Here is a 23,758-nt window from a genome sequence, read left to right as displayed (position 1 = left end):
ATAGTTGTCAGAGCAACTCATGAGTCCCCAGTAATTTGGGAGAACAGTGGTGGGCATGGGTGGTGGGGGAGAAAACAGGAATCTTCTGCTAGAAAGTCATCTTCCCATCTCTATCAGCTGAAAGAGGTGCCGGCCAAATCATCCACCAGCCAGCTTCTGTCACAGCACCTGGGAAGCTGTCCATTTACTGGCCTTTTCTAGGCACGGTCTGGGTGCACATCACCCCACTACAGCCTACTTTTGTCTTCATCTGTTTATTTGTCCAAACAAAAGCCCACAGACTTTCTGCCCTTTATCAAATGAAAACTTCTACAGGAAAAATTGACCCCCAAACCCCCTCATTGTCAAGATGCCTGAAAAAGTTCCTCCATAGCTGGAAGTCATTGAACACCATTCCACGGCACTACTTTGGGGTCAGGGAGGACCCTGCTTGAGAGATCCCTGGGATGTCCCACGTTTGAAAGCAGTTCTGGGTTTAGTAACAAACATTGGTCCAGTACAATATCGGTCAGACTGCACAGCCAGGCCATGACCAATTAGATTAGATGTGTCTCTGCCAGGCCCCTTGGCCTCAGCCCTTTGTACTCAGGGCTGTAACATATTTCCTGGGCTCTGGGTCTTCAAGCCAGTGGCACACACAACTGCCCACCACTACTGCCCACCACCATCATCATCTCCCCACCACAAAGCTGGGCTGGTCCTCCTCTTCTTCCTCTTCCACCACCTCTTCTTCACTGCCACTAGATGGATGCTCTTGAGAATGGTCAGAGCCTGTCAAAGACACAATGATGCTGTTAGTATATCAGTGCTAGGATGGCATCTCAAGTATCTTGGGGAAAAAAATAAAGGGGCATGAGTTCAAGTTCAAAAGTTCATGTCAATGACCAGGCAAAACCAGGAGGCTCCAGAAGGCAGGAGCCCTCACCAATGCAATCTGACCTTGACAAAGTATCTCTGACATGCCAGGCACTAGGCCTGGTGCTCAGGACAGAGTCAAGTAAAGAACAAGCCCCACACAAAGGCTACACAATGTATGGTGAAGGAAGCCTTACTGGGTATGCGAGTGGACGGGGCCTGGCGGAGTAGGCCTTAATCAACGTTTGCTGACTGACTGACTGACTGACAGGAGGGGTCCAGGTCAAGTGCTAGGCTGTGAACATAAAGGGCTCCCTCCCATCGGAGGAGGTAGATGGTAGAAGTCTGGCAAGGCCTCATGGAGGTAACAGCTAAGCTGGGGGGGGCCTTCAGGGGAGGGAACTTCAAGTGAGGGGGACACAGTGTAAATGCACTGAGGGCACAATCACAAAAATGCTGTAAAACACTATGCTCCCAATTCTGCAAGAAGCCAGCATGATAGAGTCCTAAGGGCTGTTCTTTACAACTGGCAAGCCCTAATTAAGGATGCCCCAGAACCTGCCCCCTCCAGTTTGGGGATCCCTCAGCATCTGGCCTGTCGTTCCTGGAGAGCCTGGGGGAGTAGGAGAACATCATCTGTCTTCCATTGCCTCATCGTTGGAGACAAGGCTGGGGGAAATAGAACACTTTTTACAAAACGGAAAGTGCTAAGTCTGAAGGAAAAAGAAGTGAAGAAAAGAAGGCTGCCCAAAGCTCAGGACACAGTGACAAGAGCAGAAACACCACAGTTTGGGATTTAGCCCGATCTTCCTTCTATCCTGGTTGTTTCCCTCTTTTTTCCATCACCTGCCCAAAGGGAAGAGTTGCCCCACTGTTGTTACGCCCCTTCCCCTCTCTAGAGAAGTGAGACATTCCAATGCACTAGAACACAGGATGTAGCATCCATTTCAGGGCAGAATTCAGATTTTCAAACTGACTTAATCAAGTCACAGAGTTAGAAAGGGTCCCTGCCAGCCCATCCCTAAACAGGCATCTTCCCTGGAGGCTCCTGACAAATGGTTCTGTAGCCTCAGCTGGAAGGGGAGTCTGCCCACCACCACCCAAGACAGTCTCTGCCTGGAAGCATCTCTGCATCTGGTCTCTTCCCTCCATGGCTTTTACTTGTACTTTTTGGGTCAAAGGCACCTTCTGTATGATGCCCTTTCGCATCATTCCTGGAATATGGCTCTCATGGTCCCCCGGAGCCTTCTTTTCTCTACACTGATGTCTGTCTGGATGGTGCACTCCCAGCCACTCTTTTCTGGATTTAGTCTTGGACAGTGGAGGCAGTGTGGCACATGGAAAGAGCACCAGGACACCAGGGTTTAAGTCCCACCAGCCTTACTGGATTGAATGCATGACCAGAGACAAGCATGTGATGCAAAATGGAAAATGGACCAGGCCAACAAAGGAATTTGTTTTGCTTGACTGGGCATATTTGCGGTAAGGGCTTTGTTTTTCTTTTTTCCCAAAAAGAGGGTGGAGGGGAGAGCTGGGAAGAAGACAAGATGCTTGTTCATTGAAAAAAGTCAAAACAAATAAAATTGCAGGACTGGGGTGTTTGAACCTAAGATCTTGGGTCTTTTGGAGTTTCCTAGTTACCAGAGGAGCATGAAGCAGTTTTCAGAAGGCCTGACATCGTTTAAATCAGGTCACACTGTCTTGAGAAATGCTGCTCCCACCCACACAGGGCACCAAGCTGATTTTTAGCAATCTTAGGAAACATAATTTAAAACCAGCCCTGGATCATTTATTACTGGCTTGGTAACACTAACACTGAAGAATAAGTGTAAGTGACGCATGAAATGCCAGCTATTCAAACCGCCCTTATCAGGCACCAAACTGAACTGCAAATAGCCCAACATATTTCTGTTCCCAATCTCAGACTCCTAGGCAGGGGCCACATGTGGATAGAAAGGGAGGGGAGGAGCACCAACAGACAAATGTGTGACACTGAACTTTTTACCCTCTTCTGTCTTCAGCCCTAGCAAGAGGTCAGTGAACCAAAGGAACAGAACAAAAAGATGGCCTGTACCCTCTTCCTTCATCTTCAAAGAAAATGGCCCATGTCAATGGCCTCAGAGAAAGAAGTAAACCTCCCAGTGTGCAACCCTGCTCCAAGTGAGGCAAATATTTTCTGGATAATCAATCTATCCCTCACCCAACCTCCCTGGACAAGGACAGGGATGTCCTCATCTTGCCGGGGGCATTGCCACCAACCACAGCAACTCCAGCAGAGCTCTTAGCTGAAGAATTTCAAAATGAGGGGAGACTGAAGGGTATTCATGGCAGAGTACACACTGAACTGAACCTTCACAGGGTGCTAGCTTCAGGGAGATGGGAGAAGTCCATAGACTGGGGTTAGCAGCTAAGACCATTTAAAGAGGCTTGGAAAATGGAAGCATTTTTCTTTGAATGAGTCTTCTAACTTAAGCGGATACCTGAGTCACAAACCATGTTAGACAACCCACAGCTTGGACAGCAAGCAGGCACACAAAAGAATTTGTCATTGAGATTCTTTTTCTGTCCTAAAATTAGTAAAATGGAGTAAGCCCAGGGAATTGGGGGAAGAAGGTGTAACAAATGCTCTGCTTTAGCTTTGGCTGATGGTAAAAATCAGGAAATCCTCCCAGCTCCCTGGCTCCTACTGCTGAAGATCTAATCCCCCGGGGAAGCGTTCAAGAAGGAGGGCATCAGGTGGAAGCCAGACGGCGGCCTGAAGCTGTGCTGGAGGCAAGAGGAAGATGAAGGGAAAGATGGAGGTGCTGCACAGACGATGGAGGAGAGGCAGCAGCACTCACTGTTGTCCTGCTTCTGTTTTCTCTGCTCAGGAGAATTTCTGAACGAGGAAGGACAGAATAAAGATGGCTGACGGGAAGGTGAAACCCAAGAAAAGTGAAGCTCCAAGAGGAGAGGACCCTGGCCTCCCCTGGCCCTGGCAGGAGTAAACCCTGGCCTCCCCCGACACTGGCAGATCAATCAACTCTCTAACAGAGTCTGCTGACTCTTCATCAGGCTGTACATGCTGAGTTCCTTCAACTGATTCTCCAATCATATGGATTCAAGTGCCCTTCATCATCCTGCCTGTCCTTCTCTGCATGCACCAGTTTAACGATGTCTGTCTTAAATGATGGTGCCCAAAACTGCAAACGATGGTGCAGATAAAGTCTGGGACCACCTCTTTTCTGTCTCTTCCCTGGTGCTACGTCATGTATCATCAGTAACTGCATGAATGCATAGATGGCATTCTATCATAGAATTTTAGAGTTGGAAGAGAACTCAGAGGCCTCCTAGTCTGATCTGTACCCAAAAGGACACCCGCTATAATGAGCCCAACTGCCCTAAGACAATCCCTTCCATCGCTGGACAAGTGGAGCTGTTTCCAAGTTTCTAGAGCCTAAACTGACCTCTTTGCCACTTTCACACACTGCTGTTCTTCCCTTTGGGTCCCCAACACAAATTGAATGCCCCTCGACATGACAGGTACCACAGCCCCCAGAGCCTCTGATCTTCATTGTGAACTCAGGATCCTTCACCTTCCTGGATGTCCTCCTTGGATATTCTACAGGAAGTCAAATCACAAACCCAAACAGAGCTGAGTAGGACAGTTAATGGGGCAAAAGAGTCCAGATCCACACAGATCTTGAAAGGCCAAAATAATGGGCATGTCCTACCACTGATGCAAATGTTCTGTCCCATGATGCAAATCATAAACCATGTGGATTGTGCATTCCACAGAGGGTCCCCCCAACATGCTTGGGTTCTTTACACCTTCCTTCCTTCCTCCTGACAGCATGAGGATCCCTGGGGCACATGGGCTGTCTGACCGTCCAATGCGGCCACATGACCAGTCCAGCTTCTTCGCTGATCATAAAGTTTACTGATAACATCCTTTACTCCAACCACTGAATGGAGTGAATGAGTAAGCCTTAAGCACCTACCATGTGCCAGGCACTGTATAACTTTTACTTACTGGTAGTAATACTGCCCTGCTTAGCTTACAGGGTTGGCGTGAGAGCCAAAAGACAAAATGTATGCCAAGGACAAGCTATTAAAATGACGACGCACCAGAGGGATATAGAGGGTGGGTGGAGCTGACCTCTGTGGGCTCCAGGCCTGTCCCTGACACTTCATAGAATCGCTCAGTTCCCGGCACCAGAACTGTAGTGGCAGAGGAGGTTCCTCACTGGGAGCTCCCTCTGATTACACAATCTCAAGTCCAGTTTAAAACAATGGATAATAATGTACTTCACAGCCTTAAGAAGGAGACTTCAATGAACAAAACTGAAATCTTCTCTGATCACCAGAGCGCTGACAAGGTCTCAAGGGCCTCATTCTGCACCAAATCACCCCTTTACCATTCTGCAGCACACAGAGGACACACAACTGGGACAGAATGGATACTGACGCCCAGGCATTCAACCACATTTAACAGTTAGTGGCACCATGCGGCTGCCTTCTTTCTCAAACTGCTGATATGAGTGTTTTCTCGAGGTTTCTTGCTCTTTTGATTTAAAGGAGAGAACAGAATTCCAGAATTCTAACCCTAACCCTGAACTTCAATTGATCCATAGACACGGGCATCCCTAGAGGCACACTCCCTCACTGGGGCAGAACACAGGCCCAGACCTTTGTGTCCTGTGCCATTCATGACAAAGCTCTTCCATAAAGCACCATAAAAGACCTCCTGAAAATGCTGGAACCATTCCTCTGGGTTTGTTTTTGTGTTTTTAGCCTCTTCAGGGGGGTAGAAATCATATATATAGAGAGGGAACAAAGCCCCTGTTCTCCAATGGATCAGTGGTCAAAGGACATGAACAAATAATGATATGAAAGACTGCTCTAAAGTACTACTAAGAAATGCAAACCGAAGTAATGCTCAAGTTTCACTTAATATCTAATTGGCAAAGGTAACAAAAGGGGAGAGTAATCAACATTAGAGGAGTTGTAGAAAGTTGCAGAAAGATGGGTACGTTGCTTCCATTCTGGAAAGCAATCTGGAATTAAAATAAGACAAAAAATGTCCACACGTGTGACACAGAGATCCCTGTGAGGTATATGGCCCAAGGAGGTCAAAGATCGAAAGACTTCAAGCACTTCCCAATATTCACAGCAACACTTCTCCCAGTGAAGCAAATTACTGGAAATAAAGGCAATGCCAGTCTACTGGGGAATTGGCTAAACAAAGCCAGAGCTCAGGAAGGTGCCAAGGGGAGGCTTCAAAGAACTGATGCATAACAAAGAAAACAATATGCACACCGACTAAAACAATGGCGGTGGAAAGGACCATAGTAACCAGAAAAAATCAAAATTGGACATTGGGTAACACTAATGACTAAGCTTGGTCCTAAAAGAAGCTCCAAGATGGTCAGGGCTGATGCACGTGGGAGGAGAGCCCGTGGGCTGTCACACCTGAATGAGGTGATGATTTATATTCCGGAACGCCCTTTTTATTGTTTGCTACAAGGCTCTCTGAACAGGGGAAAGGGAAGAAAATGGATAAAGAAAATTAGGTAATAACAAAACATATCAAAACAATTTTCAAAACAAGATTTTAAAAAGGAGAACATTATATTAGCACTTACTACGTGCCAGACACTGTGCTAAGCATTTTAAAGTTACAGTTAATCCTCAGAAAAACCCTAGCAGGGAGGTGCCATTATTATCCCCATTTTACAGATGAGGAAACTGAGGCAAACAGGGTTAAGTGACTTGCCCGGGGTTGCCCGGCTAGTAAGTGTTTGAGGCCAGACTTGAACTCTGGTCTTCCTGTCTCCAGGCACAGTGCTATATCCGCTGCACCTCCAGCTGTTGATTTCGTAAGCCCTTCCAAACAAAACTGTTATGAGAATCCTCTCCATATAGACCAGGAGCATCCTTGAGTCTAGCTTATAGGCAGACCATATCCCGGTCATCACTGGTGTGAAACGTATAGAGAACTTATGGGCTTACTGTTTGTGAACTACAAAAAAGCATTTGGTTTGGTAGAGCAACACATCACTTCCTCCTCCAACATGGCATCTCCCAAACATGACAAAATCACCAAGATTCCTTGAAGTCTGCAGCAAAGATCACTTTGAATGACCCTCTGCAGAGGATGTCTGGTGCAGTCGGAACAGTAGAGATTCTCTGTGGACGGTGAGGCCCCCAAAACATCCTATTGCTGGAGCTGGAAACTGGTCAAACCATTCTGGAAAGCAGTTTGGAACTGGGCCCTCAAAGTCAGTCAACTGGACCCAGTGATGTAATACCAATACCAATGCCAGGTTTATCTCCCAAACAGAACAAAGAACGATGAAAATGACCCAAAAATACACATATTTATAGCAGCAATTTTTGTGGTGGCAAAGAACTGGAAAGTGAAGGTGTGTGTATCTCTCAACTGGGGAATGAACAATATGGCATATGAATGTGATGAAATACCGTTGTGCTGAAACAAATGACAAAGAGGTTGGTTTCAAAGAAACGTGAGAAGACTTGAATGAACTGTTGCAGAGTGAAGTGAGCAGAAGCAGGAGAACAAGTGATACAATAACAACATTGTAAAGACTTAACTCTCTGACCAACAACTGACGAAGGATGCTACTCCCCTCCTGCCAGAGAGATAAATGGACTCGAGGTGCTGACCGAGGCACGCTGCTCGAACAGTCAACGTGGGAATGATTTTGTTTGACTATACATATTTGTTATGAGATTTTGGTTTTCTTTTTTGTCCAATGGAGATGGGGGTGGGGGGGTGCTTGGGTGAGAATAGATTGTTGTTAACCAGAAACACAACCGAAAGCATTTTTGAAAGATATTCCCGTTTCTGGATGATATGGTATTGATGCATGAAGCCCAAAACACCACGGCACCTCCAAAATGAAGTCTATGATTGTTCAAAAGTTCGGCCTAAAAGTCCCCACGGGCAAAAACAAGAGGATGAAGAATGCCTATAGTCTAGACTCTAACAAGAAACTGGACAGAGCTGGCCCAAGGCATCCTGAAGGAGATACTGCCCAAGGGCAAGTAACTCAGCCCAGAATTGTACAGAAGAGACTGGATTACTTGGAGGAAAATCAGGGTTTTTAACCTCATTCACATCATCAGATTCAATATTTAGAGCTGGAAGGGACCCCACCCACAGGCTGTCTAGTCCAATCACTTTACAGATGAGGAACTGAGGCCCTGAGAGGTTCAGATTCTTGCCCAAGATCACAGAGTAGAACTGGGATGTGAATCCAGGTCCTCTGACCCCAAATCCACTAAGATGCCAAGGTTTATCACATTCATGTCAATATTCTGTTTACAATGAGGTTATCTGGCCAAATTATGGAATACAAGTCTGGAAAGAATGCCTAGCCTAATATGGAAATGTTTCACATGATTGCACATACATAATCTCTATCAAAGTGCTTACCATCTTAGGGAAGGAACAGGTGGTAAGGGAGGGAGGAAGATAATTTGGAACTCAAAAATTTTTTTAAATGAATGTTTTGTTAAAAATTTATCTTTACATGCAATTAAAAAATAATATTATTAAAAAGAAAAAGAAAGAATGGTCAGGGAGGCTTATAGTGGATGTGAAAAGCCTGTAACATGCCAACACCAAAGCACTGCACAGAACCAGCAGAGGGAAAGTCCTCAGAGACCTGGGACCAGAAAAGCTGGGCCACAAAAGCCCAGAGTAACCAATGGATGGTGTGCAATGTCACGGGGTGGGGAGGGGTAGATGATCCTTTATGTGCTGAAAATGAGTCAGATGTAAATAGTTATGAACCTGAGCTGTTTAGAGTGGTGTTCAGGGTTACGCTGTTTATATAACATTTACTTTCAAACATGATTAGAGGAACACCCTTAGCAGGTAGGGTCCCTCCAGGAAGGACAGGAGCCCACAGGCTGAGGGCAGGAACAGGGCAAAGTCTGCACCAACATGGCAAACACTGACCCTGATGAGTTTTACAGATGTGTCCAAGAATCATTCATCTCTGATGTCCACTACATGGACAGACCCACTATCTCTTTCTGGTCACACATGTTCTCCCTGATAACACTTATCAAAATCTGGACATCACACATTCTTCACACTTGCTGTTCTCTCCTGTGTAGATTAGGAGGGTCATTTCTTTTTTCTCTTTTAAAATATTTTAAAGTGTTTTTGTAATATCACTGTCACTGCCAATGACTCCCTCTGTCCCTGTTCCCCCACAGGACCTTCCCTTGTAACAGACAAATAGAGCCAAGCAAAACAAACCAACCCACTGGCCATGTCTGAAAAGACAGCTATCCAGTTTCTCTGGCATCACTCGAAGGGCCTGGAGGGTCTGGAGCCATGCCTGCTTCACACAACATCCCCCACAGACTGAAGCAACCGAGAATCTCGCTATGAACAGGAACTTCTCTTCCATGTGTACTTTACAAAACACCACCCAGAACAGGCACGAATACCTTTAATGAACACATTTCTCCTTATTTCATATCTTGCTTGATGCTGACAAGCGAATGGTTGCTGCACAAAGTCTCAGTACACACAGACCATCTCAGCAAGATTTCACAGAGATGAAAAAGCAGCACAGTCGTTGGGAGTTATGGACATCTTCCCCTAACACTGTTCAAACATTCATTTGGAATCTTTCTCTCTTTTGGGATAGCCTGAAAAGATCCCCACAGAGTCTTCTGAACCACCTCACTTCCAGATTTTCTCCCAATGCACTGGTCTCCCCAACTTCCTTTGTTTCAGTTCCATGCTGTTATACATGGAGGCACTGGAGCCCAAACAGGGCTGGTTCTAGGGCAGTCAATCATGAGAACAATGACCTAAGAAGCCCAGCAGATCTGTTCTTCTGGGTATCTCTAAGCATCTCCCACTTCACCCATCAACGCACGTGGGAGGAGATGGTTTCCCAGGCTCCTGCACCCAGATTCCTAAGGGTTCACATTCCTCTCCACAACTTTCTGCCCTTCTGGGAGACAACACTACTCTTTTCTTCCATCATCTTCTTTTGGGATGTTTGGAAATGAGCATGTATTCCAAATAGAGGCCATGTTTTTCCTTGGCAAGGAAATTGAGTCCTGGCTAGTTGTTTCTGGCCCTTCTTGTGGCAATTATCTTATGTCCATTACATTTCTCTAACAAACAGGGACCCATCAGCAGCTAGACCAGCACACAGCTCAATGTAGCAGGCACTTAAGTACTAAAGAGACGCACAAAAGAAGAAACAGGTGAGATCAGAGCTCCTGTAGTTACTCCTGCAGATACACATTTTCTTTTCTTGATCCTTCTGGAAATGACCCCCACGTGAATATGATGATTCCCAGGTGTGTGCATGTGTTATGTGAATGCAAAACAAGTGCATGTGCAGGCGTGTATGGGGAAGATGTCTCTGAGCTCCAGGGCCTGCACCCTCCAATCCCCTTCTCAAAGAATGTGGCTCTGGCATAAAGGCCCAAGGCTTTTGCCTCATCTATAATCCTCTGGCCTCTCCAACGGCTTAATCTGGACTCAGTTTTCCCAACACGTATTTGTGGGTTTGTTTTACTCTTCATGACTTTGTCCAGTGAGTACTTAAGAACACGCTAACTTCAATGGAAGGACCATGTCAAGCTCCCCACAGAATCTTTCCATGCTCAAAGCCAACATGCCTCATTGGTACCACGTAACACATGATGGGCCCAGGAGGCAATGATGCTCAGGTCGGCCTCAAAGACGCCGACACCATCTTCTGGAAGGTAAAACCCACCCTTCCTGTCAACAGTCAGTAATGCTCACAAGGGAGAAGAACGCGTGCTGCCACATTCACAATCGCTCTGCTAAGTCATTCGACTCAATTGTTTTTAGGGAATACAGTGTGTAGGGAGGCATGGAAGGGGCTTGTTCAGAAGAGTTATGTCAAAACAGAATGTATCAATAAAATATTTAAAAATTTTAAAACTACAAGGGAAGAATGTTTCTACTTCTATAAAAGAAGCTGGCAATAGGTTCCAATTATTTTCTAGAACATAGAATTTGAGCTGGAAAGGACCTGAGGCAGCCAAGTTCATTCCCTTTCATTTCACAGATGAGAAAACTGAGGCACCAAGGGCCTAAATGACTGGCCCAGTTAGGATCAGAGATGGGGTTTGGACTGGGGCTTTGTGCAGGGGGCAGATTTTGCCCCCCTGCTCTTGGAGGGTATGGGCAAGCCCTAGTTAGCCCTTGATGTGATGGCTAGGACTAGGCACAAATGTGTTTTCTGGTTTCAATTACAGGGAGACTGTTCAGTTCCTCCAAATGCATGTCATTTCCCGGCCGGTATCAAGGACCTCTCATGTAGTGCATCAGATGAAAGCTGGTAGTTTCTCAGCACCCTCCACACAAAGAGAAGTGACCTCCCAGGCCCTAGTAGACTCTGTACCTGTTCCCTAGGCTAAACATGGTCCTTGCATTGAAGTTAGTGTGTTCTTCAATACTCAATGGACAAAGTAATGAAGAGTAAAACAAACCCACAAACACATGAGTCCAGATTAAGCAGTGGGAGAGGCCAGAGGATTGTAGATGAGGCAGAAGCCTTATGCCTTTACGCCAGAGCCACATTCTTTCAGAAGAGCACTGGAGGGTGCAGGCCATGCATACAGCAGCCGCCCTGCTGGGAACAAGCTCGGCAGCAGCCCCCACAGCTGGGGCTTTAACCCTCTGAGGACCCGGAATCACCATCTGGTCTGTGATGAAGGGTCAGAGTAACACACTGATGGCGGAACACGAGGAAAAGGAGCAGAATGGCCACTTTTTAATCCTGATGTGCCCAGCCACAAGCACCCCACCCGGCTCTGTGGCCAATGGAGCTAGAGGGGCTCCTGTCCAGAGAAGGATGGGGGAGTAGTGTTTAGGAGCCAGTCACCCCAAGGGGAATTGGCTACCTTGTAACAAAGCCAACTAAAGGAAAGCCTCAGAATTCAGAGGGTTATGGGACTGTAAACTGCTGGAGGACAGAGACGACGCTTCACCTTCCAGCAGTTTATTCTAGCATTTAGGTCCTTGATGCATTTCTACTAAATGGAATCTATGAGTATAACCTAATTATGGGAGGGGAAAGGGGAAAAGGGAAAAGGGAGATGGATCCTTTCTGTCCTCTTTTCCTCTTTGGAGAAAAACCAGGCTATGCCAAGAGCCGTGGGCTGGCCCTCTGGCTCACGTCTAGCCCACGCCTCTGCTGGCACTTCAAGGTGCAGCCTCAGAGCCTGGCAAGAGAAGGGCACGAGGGCCCCCAAGTGGCCCAAATGAATGTGGGCAAAGTACATTCTCTACTCTTGTGCTAACAACACAGATCCAGGGAAGCATCTACTCAAGATGACAAAAGTACTCTATCTCAGCAGCAGAAACCTGAGGTCAAGGGACCTAGAAGACAGGAAAAAACCAAAAGTGTGGGGGAAAGTCACAGCCCTTACTGACACCAAAAAAGCAACTGCGAATCCATCATGAATTATCCACCAGTCTGTTTGCATTCCCATCCACCTAACATCTGTCTGAGAAGAACTTATTTTCATGAATGACATTCCACAGCTGATCCTATCCTTACAGTCACAAGCACAAGACTAAGTGGACAGCACAAGAACACAAGACTCAGTGCCCTCAGGATCCGTCAGCTCTAAAAATGCCTTGGATTAGACAAGACAAAACATCACCCTAGAGGCTCTCCTCCAACAAACGATACCCAAGTGTGGAATCACACAAGACTCCTCGAAAGGTGTGACAAAAGAGTGAACCCTCTGATTATTATCAATACAAGGAGAGGCATAAAACAAGGAGAACCAAGTTCTCCGACAGCCTGGAAGAGGGAGGCTCTAGAAATGGTGAAGTCTCGTTTGAGGAGGGCACCGTGCTAACTGCACTAGGCTCCAAAATCTCACACGATTTCCTAAAGAAGATCCATAATCACTCAAAAGAACTGGACTTAACTATTCCTACTGGATGTAGAGAAAAAGATGAGCAATTCTGATTACATTAACAATAAAAAGATCTTATATAAACAAAACCAATGCATCTAAAATTAGAAGAGAAGCCGGAAATGGATAAAGGTCTCATTTCTAAGTCAAATTTTAAAATAAGCCACACTCAATTAGTAAATGGCAAAAGGTTACAAATATAAAGCTTTCAGAGGAAGAAACTCAAGTCATGTGAAAAAGCACTCTAACTCTACGGTACCACCTCACACTCACCAGGCTGGCGAAACTGACAAAAAACGGAAAGTGACAAATGCTGGAGGAAAACGAGCGGATGCCTATGCTGCCGATGGAGCTAGGAAGTGGTCCAACCAATCTGAAACTATGGCCCCAAAGCTAGGAAATTGACCCAGCGACACCACGATGTGGTCTGTATCCCAGAGAGATCAAAGAAAGAGCACAAGGACCCACAGGTAGAAAAGGATTTCTAGAGCTCTGTTTGTGGAGGTCCATCACAGGCTGTGCTATAGGACAGGGATGGCTTCAGAGAAACCTGGGAAGAACGTATGAACTAGTACAGAGTGAGGTGAGCAGAACAAACACCTCTGAAAGACACAGGAATTGTGACTAACGCTGACTAGTCACGATTCCAGAGGACTTGCAGCCGCCCGCTTCTTGACAGGCAAATGATGGACTCAGAGGACAGACTGAAGTGTGCGCGTGTGCGCATGTGTTTTACATGGCCAATGTGGGATTTTGTTTTGTGGTTTTCTCAAAAGGTAGGGAAGGGCCAGGTGCGAAGGAGAGAATTGACAATTGATAGTGAACCAACAGTGACTTTTTCAAACAAAGCAGCAGACGGATATTCCTCCTTGTGTTCTCTGGGACGTGCGGGTGGTGCCCAGCAACCCACAGGCGTGCTTGGTCACCACATATGTTAGGCCATGGTCACACAATGCCTCTAGTCCCTTAAGCTTATCTGCAAAGTAGGAACACCTGCGTTCTTCTGATAAGACTCTCTGGCTGCTGGTGCCAGAGCCTCAGAAAAATGCAAGCTGAGAATCCCCCAAAGGGAGAAGCCCATGGGAGGAGTGAGTAGGTTGCAATATAGCAAGAAAAGGATGAAACTGAAGAAGTGGTGTGGGAGACATTACCAGAGAAGCAGAAGAAGGGCCAGGGACAGAGTGTGAGCGCAGGAGAGCCAAGGCATTTCCTGTGAGCTGCACAGGATCAGGAGAACCAGAGGAAGGCACCATGACTGGGGTGGTTTGTAGAAAGCATGAGAACGGTAGGGGTAGGGGGGTGTTGTGACCTGCCTCACTGGGGCCTCCTCACAGACCCCCCTCAAGGGAGAAGGTCTGCACGGGGAGTTTCGGAGGGCTAAGGTGATTGTTATGGCGCCTACTTGGTCACTGTTCATCTTCAGATGCAGGGGTTCCACCTCTCCAAACAGACAAGCAACTCTGTAAGGGCAGGGACTACACCTACGCCTCTCTATGTATCCCCAAGCACAAATAACAGCAAGAAAAACTGAAACCCAAGGGAGGAGAGAAAATAGTAGGAAAAGAACTGATAACTTTAGATAAGCTCAAATCTCCACAAGCAATACACTCCAGTGTACTGAAAGACCTCGAAAATAGGACCATCACAGAACCATTCTCTCTAATCTTTGCAAGTTCACAGGGATCTGTAAAAGTTTCAGAAAACAACAGATAGTTAAATGTTCTGATTTTCAAAAGGGGGAAAACAGGCAGAAACTACAGACCAGTAAATGTGAACAGAAATGAAATTCTAGAATGGAATATTAGATAAGTATTTAGAAATATGAGCATTTAAGGGATAAGAAAAAAAGAAAAAAAAAACCCAAACCTTTGATTTGCAGGCGCTCAAGTATAACTAATCTGACTTCTCTTAGAACTAAGGCTACTAGACCAGGAGATGAGAAGAATCAAACAGAAATGGAATCTTGCCCCCCAAAATGCATGGCAGGCTTGCCAGTCCTGTGATGAAGTATCATCACAGTGGTGCCGAGGTGATCTCTGACCTTCTTGAAGGCTATGCCAGTGGGCACACTGTGGGGAGTTCTGGCAGGTTCTACTGCCAGTCCTTCTAGCTGGAAAGGCTTTGAGGCCAGCTCTGTGAAGAGATGCGGCCTGTTTTCCAAAGAAAAATTTTAACAGGGCCTTCACTCTTTTGCATCCCTATTATGATAATGGTAGCAGAGGTGGGGGAAGGGGAGCTAAGAATCACAGTTCTTGGACGTTTGCCAAACCTGAAACTTGACTGTTGGTTCTCTAGATGTGGGATCCTTGCCCAAAGACCCATAAGCCCACACACGAGAGATGTAGGAGCTAACTCCTATTAATCTGGGCATCCTTTCCATCAACAAAACCGAAGGCGGAAGTCACAATTAAACGAGAAGCTGGCTCATAGGTATTCCCTGATGAGACAAAGCAGCTGGCAGAATGGGTTTTATTCTATGCTGAAAAGTTGTAAGAAATGTTTAGGGGACATTTGCTCATTCTATATTGCAGAACTAATAGAAAGTATTTGTGAAAAAGACCAATATGAAAAGAATTGCGCCAACATTGGCTGTTAAGGGCAAAGTGTTAAATGCTATGGAAAACTTGGTGGTGGTTGTTGGTTGTTGTTCAGTCACATCCAGCTCTGTGACCCCATTTGGGGTTTTCTTGGCAAAAATACGGGACTGGTTTGCCACTTCCTTCTCCAGTTCATTTGACAGATAAGAAAGCTAAAGTAAAGAGTGTTAAGTGACTTGCCCAGGGACTCACAGCTAGTAAATGTATGAGGCCAGATTTGGACTCAAGAAGGTGAGTCCAGGCCTGGCACTCTATCTACTGTACTACCCAGCTGCCCAGAAAACTTGGTAAGAACCTCCAAATCAAATCAGATTTGCTCTGATACTTGGTGACTTAAATGAAAAGGTGAGAAGAAACATGAGAAAGTGTAATTCAAGAGAAAGAAATAAGGGAGGCCAAAAATTTGTAGATTATACAGAAGCCTCATGTCTCTTTATCATGAACACTGTCTTCAAAAAGAGAATTGGTAGGTGCCAGACATGGCAGGCACCAAACACCACCACAAACGATGAAACTGACTAAATAAGAAAAAGACTTATTGTAGATATCAGGGTTATCCCTGAGCCAACTGTCTGTGTACAGTGACACCATCAACTTGTTAGATCAGAATTTATAATAAACAAGGAAGGATGGCAATTAAATATATATCAATACACACACACAAATATATATATGCATACACACATGTGTATCTCATGCGATTACAATATAATCCCAAGTTATTTATACAAGCTACTGATGAACTTTTAAATCAAGAAACGGACAATAGAAATGACATTAACACTGACTACAATTCCATCCAGAAATTATGCCAATGTAAATTAATCATTATAAGAGGTCCAAAAGAACCAAGCAAACTCCTCAGTCAGCAAACACTAACTTGCCTGCCAAATGTAACAATGGGTAAGACTATACATTCACCTGTAAAATCTGCTGTGGAAGTACAATTGACAATTACGAGCAGCCAACTCCCATAAAGCAGGAGTAGGGAAAGTGGAGTCTGACATTGCAGAAGCCTCAATATAGCAGTTTTTACAAAAAATGCAACAAGTGCTTGTGAACCATAAAATCCAATTAAAAACTACTTTTCAGAATTAAGCATCAAAAACACCCAATCCAAGAATAAAAAGAATATAAAACACAACTCCCCCTCCAGTTAGAGCTGGCACCAAATCCCAGCTCCTGTGACTCTAAATCTAGTGCTTTAGGAGGAGCTGTTCTTCCTAGGGAGTTGAAATGTTGTTCAGGGGCAGATGATATTGCATAAAATCAGCAAAATTCTTTGGTCTAAGAAGAAAGCAGGGCAGCTAGATGGCACAGTGGATAGCTTATCAGGCAAGGAAGACCTGACACTAGTTATGTGACCCTGGACAAGTCACTTCGCCCTGTTTGCCTCAGTTTCCCCATCTGTCAAATGAGCTGGAGGAGGAAATGGCAAACCATTCCAGTCAGTATCTTTGCCAAGAAAACCCCAAAAGGTGTCACAGAGTCAGACATGACTGAAAAAATGACTCAACAACAACAAAGATGAAAGTATCACAACTACCTATCCAGGAACTAGACCCTATTCAGGAAAGCAAAAGACACGAACCAAACTCCTATAAAAACACCCATGACAGCCTTGAGCCCACCTACCTTCCTTTGACTTCTGCTGCTCCTGCTTGGCCTTCTTAGCCAGTAACTTCTTCTCTTTAAACTTCTGACTAGAAAGGAAAAGAGAAAGCCTCTGTGGGTCACTAGTGTCTTAAAAACTTCTTAAGCCTTTCAGAAAGCGGGATCTTGTCCCTGCGCTCTTTCCACATGGAACCATAGAACATCACATGTGGAAACAAGATCACATACAGAAGAGGAGCTTCCAGAACAAGCAGCCTAGGGCCCCTGGCCTGGCTTCATCCTCACAACCAAGGTGGGGTGAGGGACCTGGCCCCAAGGCCTCCAGTTTCCTTCTCTTCTTAGATAAGACCCAGAGGTGAAATCTGGGGTCCCTGAGGTATTTTTAAGTATCAAGAATCTTTTGGCTCCAAAACATTGAGAATTTGCCTGTTACTGACTAGAGTGTGCACTTTAAAAATACAACAATGAAGAGAACACAGAAACAGGGATGCATAAGCAGGGAGCAAATGCATGGAATGTTCAGCTAATCTCTAATACTGTTTCCCAAATTAACAGAGGTATAGAACAGGAAGGGGCTTTGCCCGCATCCACATGCTCAGAGGTCTGGGGACATAAAATGACAATGATAACTGCTTTTGATTTTTGTGTCCTCAGCACAATGCCTGGCACACAAGTGCTAAATAACAGCTAACATTAACTTCACTCAATCAACGTTTATTAAGCACCTACTATGTGCCAGACACTGCTTTATGCTGGGGATACAAAAAGAGGTGAAAGACAATCCATGCCTTCAAGGGGCTTACAGTCCAACAAGGAGACAACACACAAATATGTACAAACAAGCTCTATACAGGATAAGTAGGAAGCAGTACCAGAGAAGGCTCTAGAATTAAGAGGGGTTGGGGAAGGCTTCCTGTAGAAGGTGGGGTTTTAGTTAGGACTTAAAGGAAGCCAGGGAGGGCAGTAGTCAGAGCAGAAGAGGGAGAGCATTCCAGGTCTGGGAGACAGAGAATACATCTGGAAGGTCTTGTTTGTGGAACATCCAGGAGTCCAGTGTCACTTGGATCCAAGGGTACATGTTAGGGAGTAAGGTGTAAGAAGGCTGGAAAGGCAGAAAGCGGCTAGCCTATGAGGGGCTTGAAATGCTAAGCAGAGGATTTCGTATTCGATCCTGGAGGCCACAGGGAGCCAGTGGAGTTTATTGAGTAGGGGAGCATGTGGCTGAAGAGAGGCTGGACTGAAGTAGGGAGAGAGCGGAGACAGGAGGGTCTGTGCTTGACCATTACAAAGCATTTGACATATGCCATTTCAAATGCGACCCTCAGAACTCCAAGAAGGAAGCAGTTAAGTAATATCCTCATTTAACAGGTAAGGAAACTGAAGGCCAGAGAGTCACCTGGCACTGACCAGCAATCCTTCCTCAGCCCCCAGCAGCCCTCACACTGAGAAACAGCCCAGGGAGGACAGAGTTGAAGAAGATTGTGGGGAAGAAGAAATTTAGCTCATTTTTATACTGCAAAATGGCTACACGTATTAAGAGGTTGTATACAGCCTACGAGTTAACATTTTAGAGGAGAAAATAATCTCTCCAGCATTAGTTTTTCCTCCAGAAATTCCACTTGCATCAAGCAGAATACTGGGAGCTCCATGGAAAAATCTGGAAAATGCTAAACCAGAATGCCAGGCTTCTTTCTGACCCCCAAAGCCAGGATTTAGTCTGGATTCCACAACTCCCAAGATCTCCCAACCGTGACTGAGATTTTTCTGGCCTCATTTTTAATCACAAGGAAGAATGCCTTCATTCCCCAAAGATGCTCCCAGCCTGGCCCTCCTAGATCACTGCCAGTGTGACCTTAAGACCAGTCAGTTCCCCTCTGAGGGGCTTCCAGGAGCCATCTCGACAATTCTTTGCTTCCCAGCCCCAAAGCCCAGAGTCTGGAAGTCTCTTACCGCTTCTTCCGACGTTTTGCAGTTTGCTCCTCTGCCGTCATCTTATTCCTCTGCAGTCTTTCCTGGAACTCGGCATCCATTTTTTGCTGCAAAGAAAATGTCACTTTAGAAGCATTCTCCTCTGGCAGGATTGCAGAGTCTCCTGTAGGGGCAGCAGCAGGGCATGCTGTGGCGATCTGCATGGGCCTTCCTCACCGCTGCCCCGGGAGCTAAGTGCTGCACGTATTATAATCACCCCCATTTTATGGATTTGAAAACTGAAGCTCAGGGACGAAGAAGGACTTGCCCACAGTCAGAAAACAAGCACACATTGGAAGCAGAATGCAACCGAGGAGCTCAGACTCCAAGTGTGGGACTGCCTGGCTCTAACACGATGGTACTGCTACAGTAACTGGGGGGGACTCACACAAAGGCAGCTTTGCGGGCCAAGGTCTTTTCTCAAGGTGAACTAATTTCTTTCAAGTCACTAGAACTCCACTTCGTAGATGATGATTTCCTGGTAGCTGGGTGACTCGGTGGTTAGAGCACTGGACCCAGAAAGGCTCAAGTTCAAATCCTGCCTCAGACTCTTCTGGTAAGTCACCTAACCTCTGCCTCAATTTACTAATCTAAGCTGGGAATGATAATAGCACCTCCTCCACAGGGCAGCTCTGTGAACAGAATGGGGCACCGGGTACGTGTAAACACTGGCTATTACTAACAAAGTGGTAAGAAAAAATACAAAAGAGAAAAGAACCAGAGGGACCACGGGCAGGGACAGGGGAGTCCCGAGCTCTGGCTGTTTCTAGGCTGGCTCAGAGGCGACCAGGAGGGCAAGATGGGCTTGGATTCCATTTCAGCAAAGGTGCAGACACTGCCTTGCTCCCAGGACACTCTGTCACAAGAGCTCTGGGAGATGCTGGCTGAGAATCTCTGACCCAAAGGCCAGTGGATGCGGGACAGCAAAGGGAATGTTGCCTGTGACCTGCAATGACGTGTGTGCACCAAGATATCCCTGATGAGCCCAAAGGAGGTGGACTGGCCAAGGACTGATAGCATGGGTGATCACTCATTCCAGTTACATATACGGTGCCCCTTCACCCACTCTGCAGTGCAGGCCAGCCCATGGCCTCATCTGTCCCTCTGCACTGGCCCTTGGCCCTGGGAGGCTTTTCCTCCTGACTCTGGTTTCCTTCCAGGTTCAGCTCAAAGATCACCTTCTGTATGAAGTTTCTCCTAATGCTCCCTGCCCCCAAATCATTGTCACCTCCCTATATGCGCGCCTCTTGTGTCCCCAAAGAGAAGTGAATGCCTGGAGCACAAGGCCTGCCCAGCATCTGCCTTTGTCTCCCCAGCTCGTAGGCAGATAACAACAAACAGCCTGTGTTTAATGGGTGTTTGCTTGAGGGTGGCAATGCCATCCACAAATACGCAAAGGTCTCCAGCACACTGAACAGGGTCTTCCGTAAAGGACAGAGGGAAAGTCCCGGAGAATTTCCCAGGATGGAAAGGAATGAAATGAAGGGAATACCCAGAGAGCCACCTATATATTGAGCCCTAACCCCAGCTCTAGCTAAGGAATCATTATTAAGGAGACCCAGGGTCTCTCCACCCCAAAGGCCTGCTCACCCCAGGATTTCTCTGCTGGGCCCACCCCATTTCTCCCACTGGTGAAGACCGCACTGTACCAGTGGTATCAAGCTGCGAGTTTGCCTTCATGCCCCTCCATGACCCATTCCTGACTTTCTAGGCTCCAAAACCATGGCTCTACTCAACGTTTAGACTCATATTAACTTGGATATGAGGAATTATAGGCATCCCTGACGGCCAGCACACTGCATGGCACACGATAATCATGGAACAAAGGCTTTTTCATTCATTTATTAAAAAGAAATGCTCCCCCGATTTCTCCTCCCCCTCAGCTTCTGGGGCCTACCACCGTGGACTGCCTCCACAAGGCCCGTCCCCTTCTCCCACTGGTGACCCCTCGCAGAGCCCCTAGTGTTGGTGGGTCCCAGACTGCCTTCATTCCCCCCTCTGTGCTTCACAACTATGACCTTCACCTCTCCTTTCTCCTGCTTGTCAGATACTCCCCTCAAGTCCCTTGAGGGCAGGAGCACAGTACCTGGCACAGAGTAGGGGCTTACTAAATACCTGTTTCCTTCCTAAGGAGTAATTTACCCAGAGACAGTGTTACTCAGAGTCTGTTTCTTTCCACAACTGGTTCCAGTAAGCTGCCTCACTCATGTCTCCCCTCAACAAAACATCTCGTGCCCCCCACGGGCAGATCATACCAAACCCTGCTTCTAAAACTGTTATTTTTAGAGAGCTGCTCCTAATTATGCTCCCTAGAGCCAGGCAAACAAGGCTTTCTTAGGACGGCCCCTGGGATATTGGCAAGAGGCATGACCTCCCCCACCCTAATCCAAGCTCCAGCTTCTCCAGGTGGTCAGCGTCTTTCCCAAAATGTGATGCCTTGAATTGTACATAAAATTCCACCTAAGACACCCTGGCCTCCTCGTGATAGATTCTGGCCCAGAGGCAGCACACCAAGGCCACTGGTGGCCAAACAGACGAGCCTCATGGGGAGCCCTGACCAACCTTCTCAGCCATGGCGTCCATGAAGTCCTGTCTCTGATACTCCCTGCGCCGAAGATGCCTGTAGACGTGAAATTCCCCACTGCCGGCACCAGCACTTGAACCTATGGCAAGATGAAAACATTCAGGCACATTGCTGAAACCAAGCCATCAATGCTCACACATTGGCAACTGGGAAGAAGATGGGAGAATGGACACACTGGAGATTTAGAAGAGTAGGCCAGAAAAAGTGATGAAGGCCTGAATGCAGGTGATGGACCAGAGGAAGGAAAAGACTCAAGAGATGTGGGCAACTGACTGGACACGGGGGACGAAGGAGAGAGAGAATCGAAAAGAAATTGGATGACTGCAGAACGATGGTGTTCTTACTACGAGTCTCAAGCGACAACCAGTATCAATCATCAATTGGTATTGATTAATGGCAATGAGGGAGCAATGGCCTTGGGGAGGAAAGACTGGGCTGGAATCCTGGCTGTGGGACTCACAACAGGTCATTTCTCTGCGCCTCAAACCAAAGGAAGTTTGGGAGATTAGTCAGCCCAACCACAACATTTTGGGGAGAAAAAGCAAGCAAACAGAGGAGGCAAAGGAGGATAATTATGTCTCCAATATCTACATCATAGGATTGTCATGAGGAAAGGGATTTGAGGAGTCTAATGCATTACCTGGGATGGCTTCCCAGGTCTCCTCATTTTATGAGCAGTTTGGGGTCAAGAAACATCAAAGCAACCACCATGCTCAGGAGGACTGGGCCTGAAGGCAGCACCAGGGGCTTACAGATCTTAGGGAGACACAATGGTTAACATGTATACTGTGCTGTAAAATTACAAAGCACCTGGCAGCATTCGAGCCTCACAACTGCGTGTAAGAGGAGCCATTACTACCTCCATTTTACAGATGACTTTACAGCTATTACCATCCCAATTTTAGATTTACTGAGGCTGAGAAATGTTAAATGACTTGGTCTGGGTCACAGAACAAGAAAACGTCTGATGACAATGGGAACCTGGCTCTGCCTGCCTCCAAGTTCAGCCCGCCACGTGCTGTACCAGTGGCATCAAACTCAAACAGACATAAAGGCCACTGAACTGTCCAGAAAGATCTGCCTAGTGACCCAGAAAACTGCATATCTGTATTCTACTGTGTTTTTATTAATTTTGCCCAATATCTCCCAATTGCATTTTAATCTGGCTCTGGGGTACTTTTGTGTTTGGCACCTCTGCCCCAGGCCATGCCTTTCCGCCTGCCTCCTCTGCTAACACTGAGCTCCAGCTGCCCTGCCAATGCCCCTGGTAGAAGGAGGAGACCCGAACATCAACACAGGAACAAATGCCAACTCTGAGGTCCTTTTACACGTGCGCGCGCGCGCACACACACACACACAAATTCATTACCCATCACATCTCTGACAAATTCAGGAGGAGGTCTCGGAGCCCATTCATTGATTTTCTCTGGAATAGGTACAGTTTTGTCCTGCAAGGTTAAAACACGATGCCAGATTAGCCATCTGCTGTATAGACAACACCAAGCAACGCCTGACATTTGCCTGGAACTTTTACAAATAAAAACGGTCTTTACGAGTCATTTGCTTTGCTCTCTGGAGTCCAGGGACCCCCTCTTTAAACTCCTGAGTCTCGGCCGCTTGGTCCGTTTATCTCTCTGACTGCCCCTCCCCCACCTCCGTAAAGCCCTGACTATGTGCTCAGACCCATCCCAGCGGCCCTAGGCTCCGTCCTAAGAGGCCTTGGAGGCCCATAGACTTAGAAATGTAAAAGTTCATTTGACCCAGCCCTGCCATTTCCCAGGTTAGGAAACCGAGGCTCAGAGATCGGGTGACTCGTCCAAGGTCACCTGGACTTGAACCCACGTCCGCCGGCTCCACGGGAATGTCCTGACCTGGGGCTTGGCCCCCAAAAGGTGGAGAAAGTCGGGCGGTTACCTCTCCAGAGAGGCCTCCCTTAGTCCCAGGACCATTAAGGAGAAGCGGCCCCAGCCCCACCGGCGCTCCCTGGGACTCAGTTTCCCCGCTCCGTCAGGACGGACGAGCCCGGCCCCCGTCTCGCCTCACCGGGTTCTTCATGAGCCGCTCTAGCTTGAGCCGCTGCTCCTCCGCCGCGTTCTTGGGGATGACAAGCGGCTGCGGCTCCTTCTTGGGCCGCGGAGCCCGCACAGAAGACGACGCCGAGCTCGCCATGGCGCAACCAGTCTTCTTCCGCCCTCGGAGT

At 46.9% G+C, this 23,758-nt stretch overlaps 1 protein-coding gene across 2 annotated transcripts; it reads right to left on the bottom strand.

Moving 5' to 3' along the window:
• Positions 1-238: 238 nt before the first annotated feature.
• PRKRIP1 (PRKR interacting protein 1) lies at positions 239-23,758 on the bottom strand. Of its 2 annotated transcripts, none has more exons than XM_036767679.1 (6): positions 23,602-23,758; positions 22,928-23,006; positions 21,537-21,637; positions 18,957-19,042; positions 17,028-17,095; positions 239-771 (listed from the first exon to the last, which is right to left on the bottom strand). In XM_036767679.1, the coding sequence occupies exons 1-6, from the start codon at positions 23,725-23,727 to the stop codon at positions 671-673; spliced, it is 561 nt and encodes a 186-aa protein (XP_036623574.1). In that variant the 5' UTR covers positions 23,728-23,758; the 3' UTR covers positions 239-670. The 2 variants fall into 2 exon arrangements, with proteins under 2 accessions (XP_036623574.1, XP_036623573.1); XM_036767678.1 differs by having other exon boundaries at positions 17,028-17,091; positions 23,602-23,742.

This window comes from Trichosurus vulpecula, chromosome 7, assembly GCF_011100635.1.
Source record: "Trichosurus vulpecula isolate mTriVul1 chromosome 7, mTriVul1.pri, whole genome shotgun sequence".
NCBI lineage: Eukaryota > Metazoa > Chordata > Mammalia > Diprotodontia > Phalangeridae > Trichosurus > Trichosurus vulpecula.
Note: the sequence above shows the minus strand (reverse complement) of the source record. Positions and strands in the feature narration are given on the sequence as shown.

Coding starts and splice junctions, on each gene's coding strand:
- PRKRIP1 (XM_036767678.1), bottom strand. CDS start 23,727: ATGGCGAGCTCGGCGTCGTCTTCTGTGCGGGCTCCGCGGCCCAAGAAG. Junction 19,043..21,536: donor TGGACGCCATGGCTGAGAAG/GTTGGTCAGGGC, acceptor TTTTCTTTGCAG/CAAAAAATGGATGCCGAGTT. Junction 772..17,027: donor GCAGCAGAAGTCAAAGGAAG/GTAGGTGGGCTC, acceptor TGTCTTTGACAG/GCTCTGACCATTCTCAAGAG.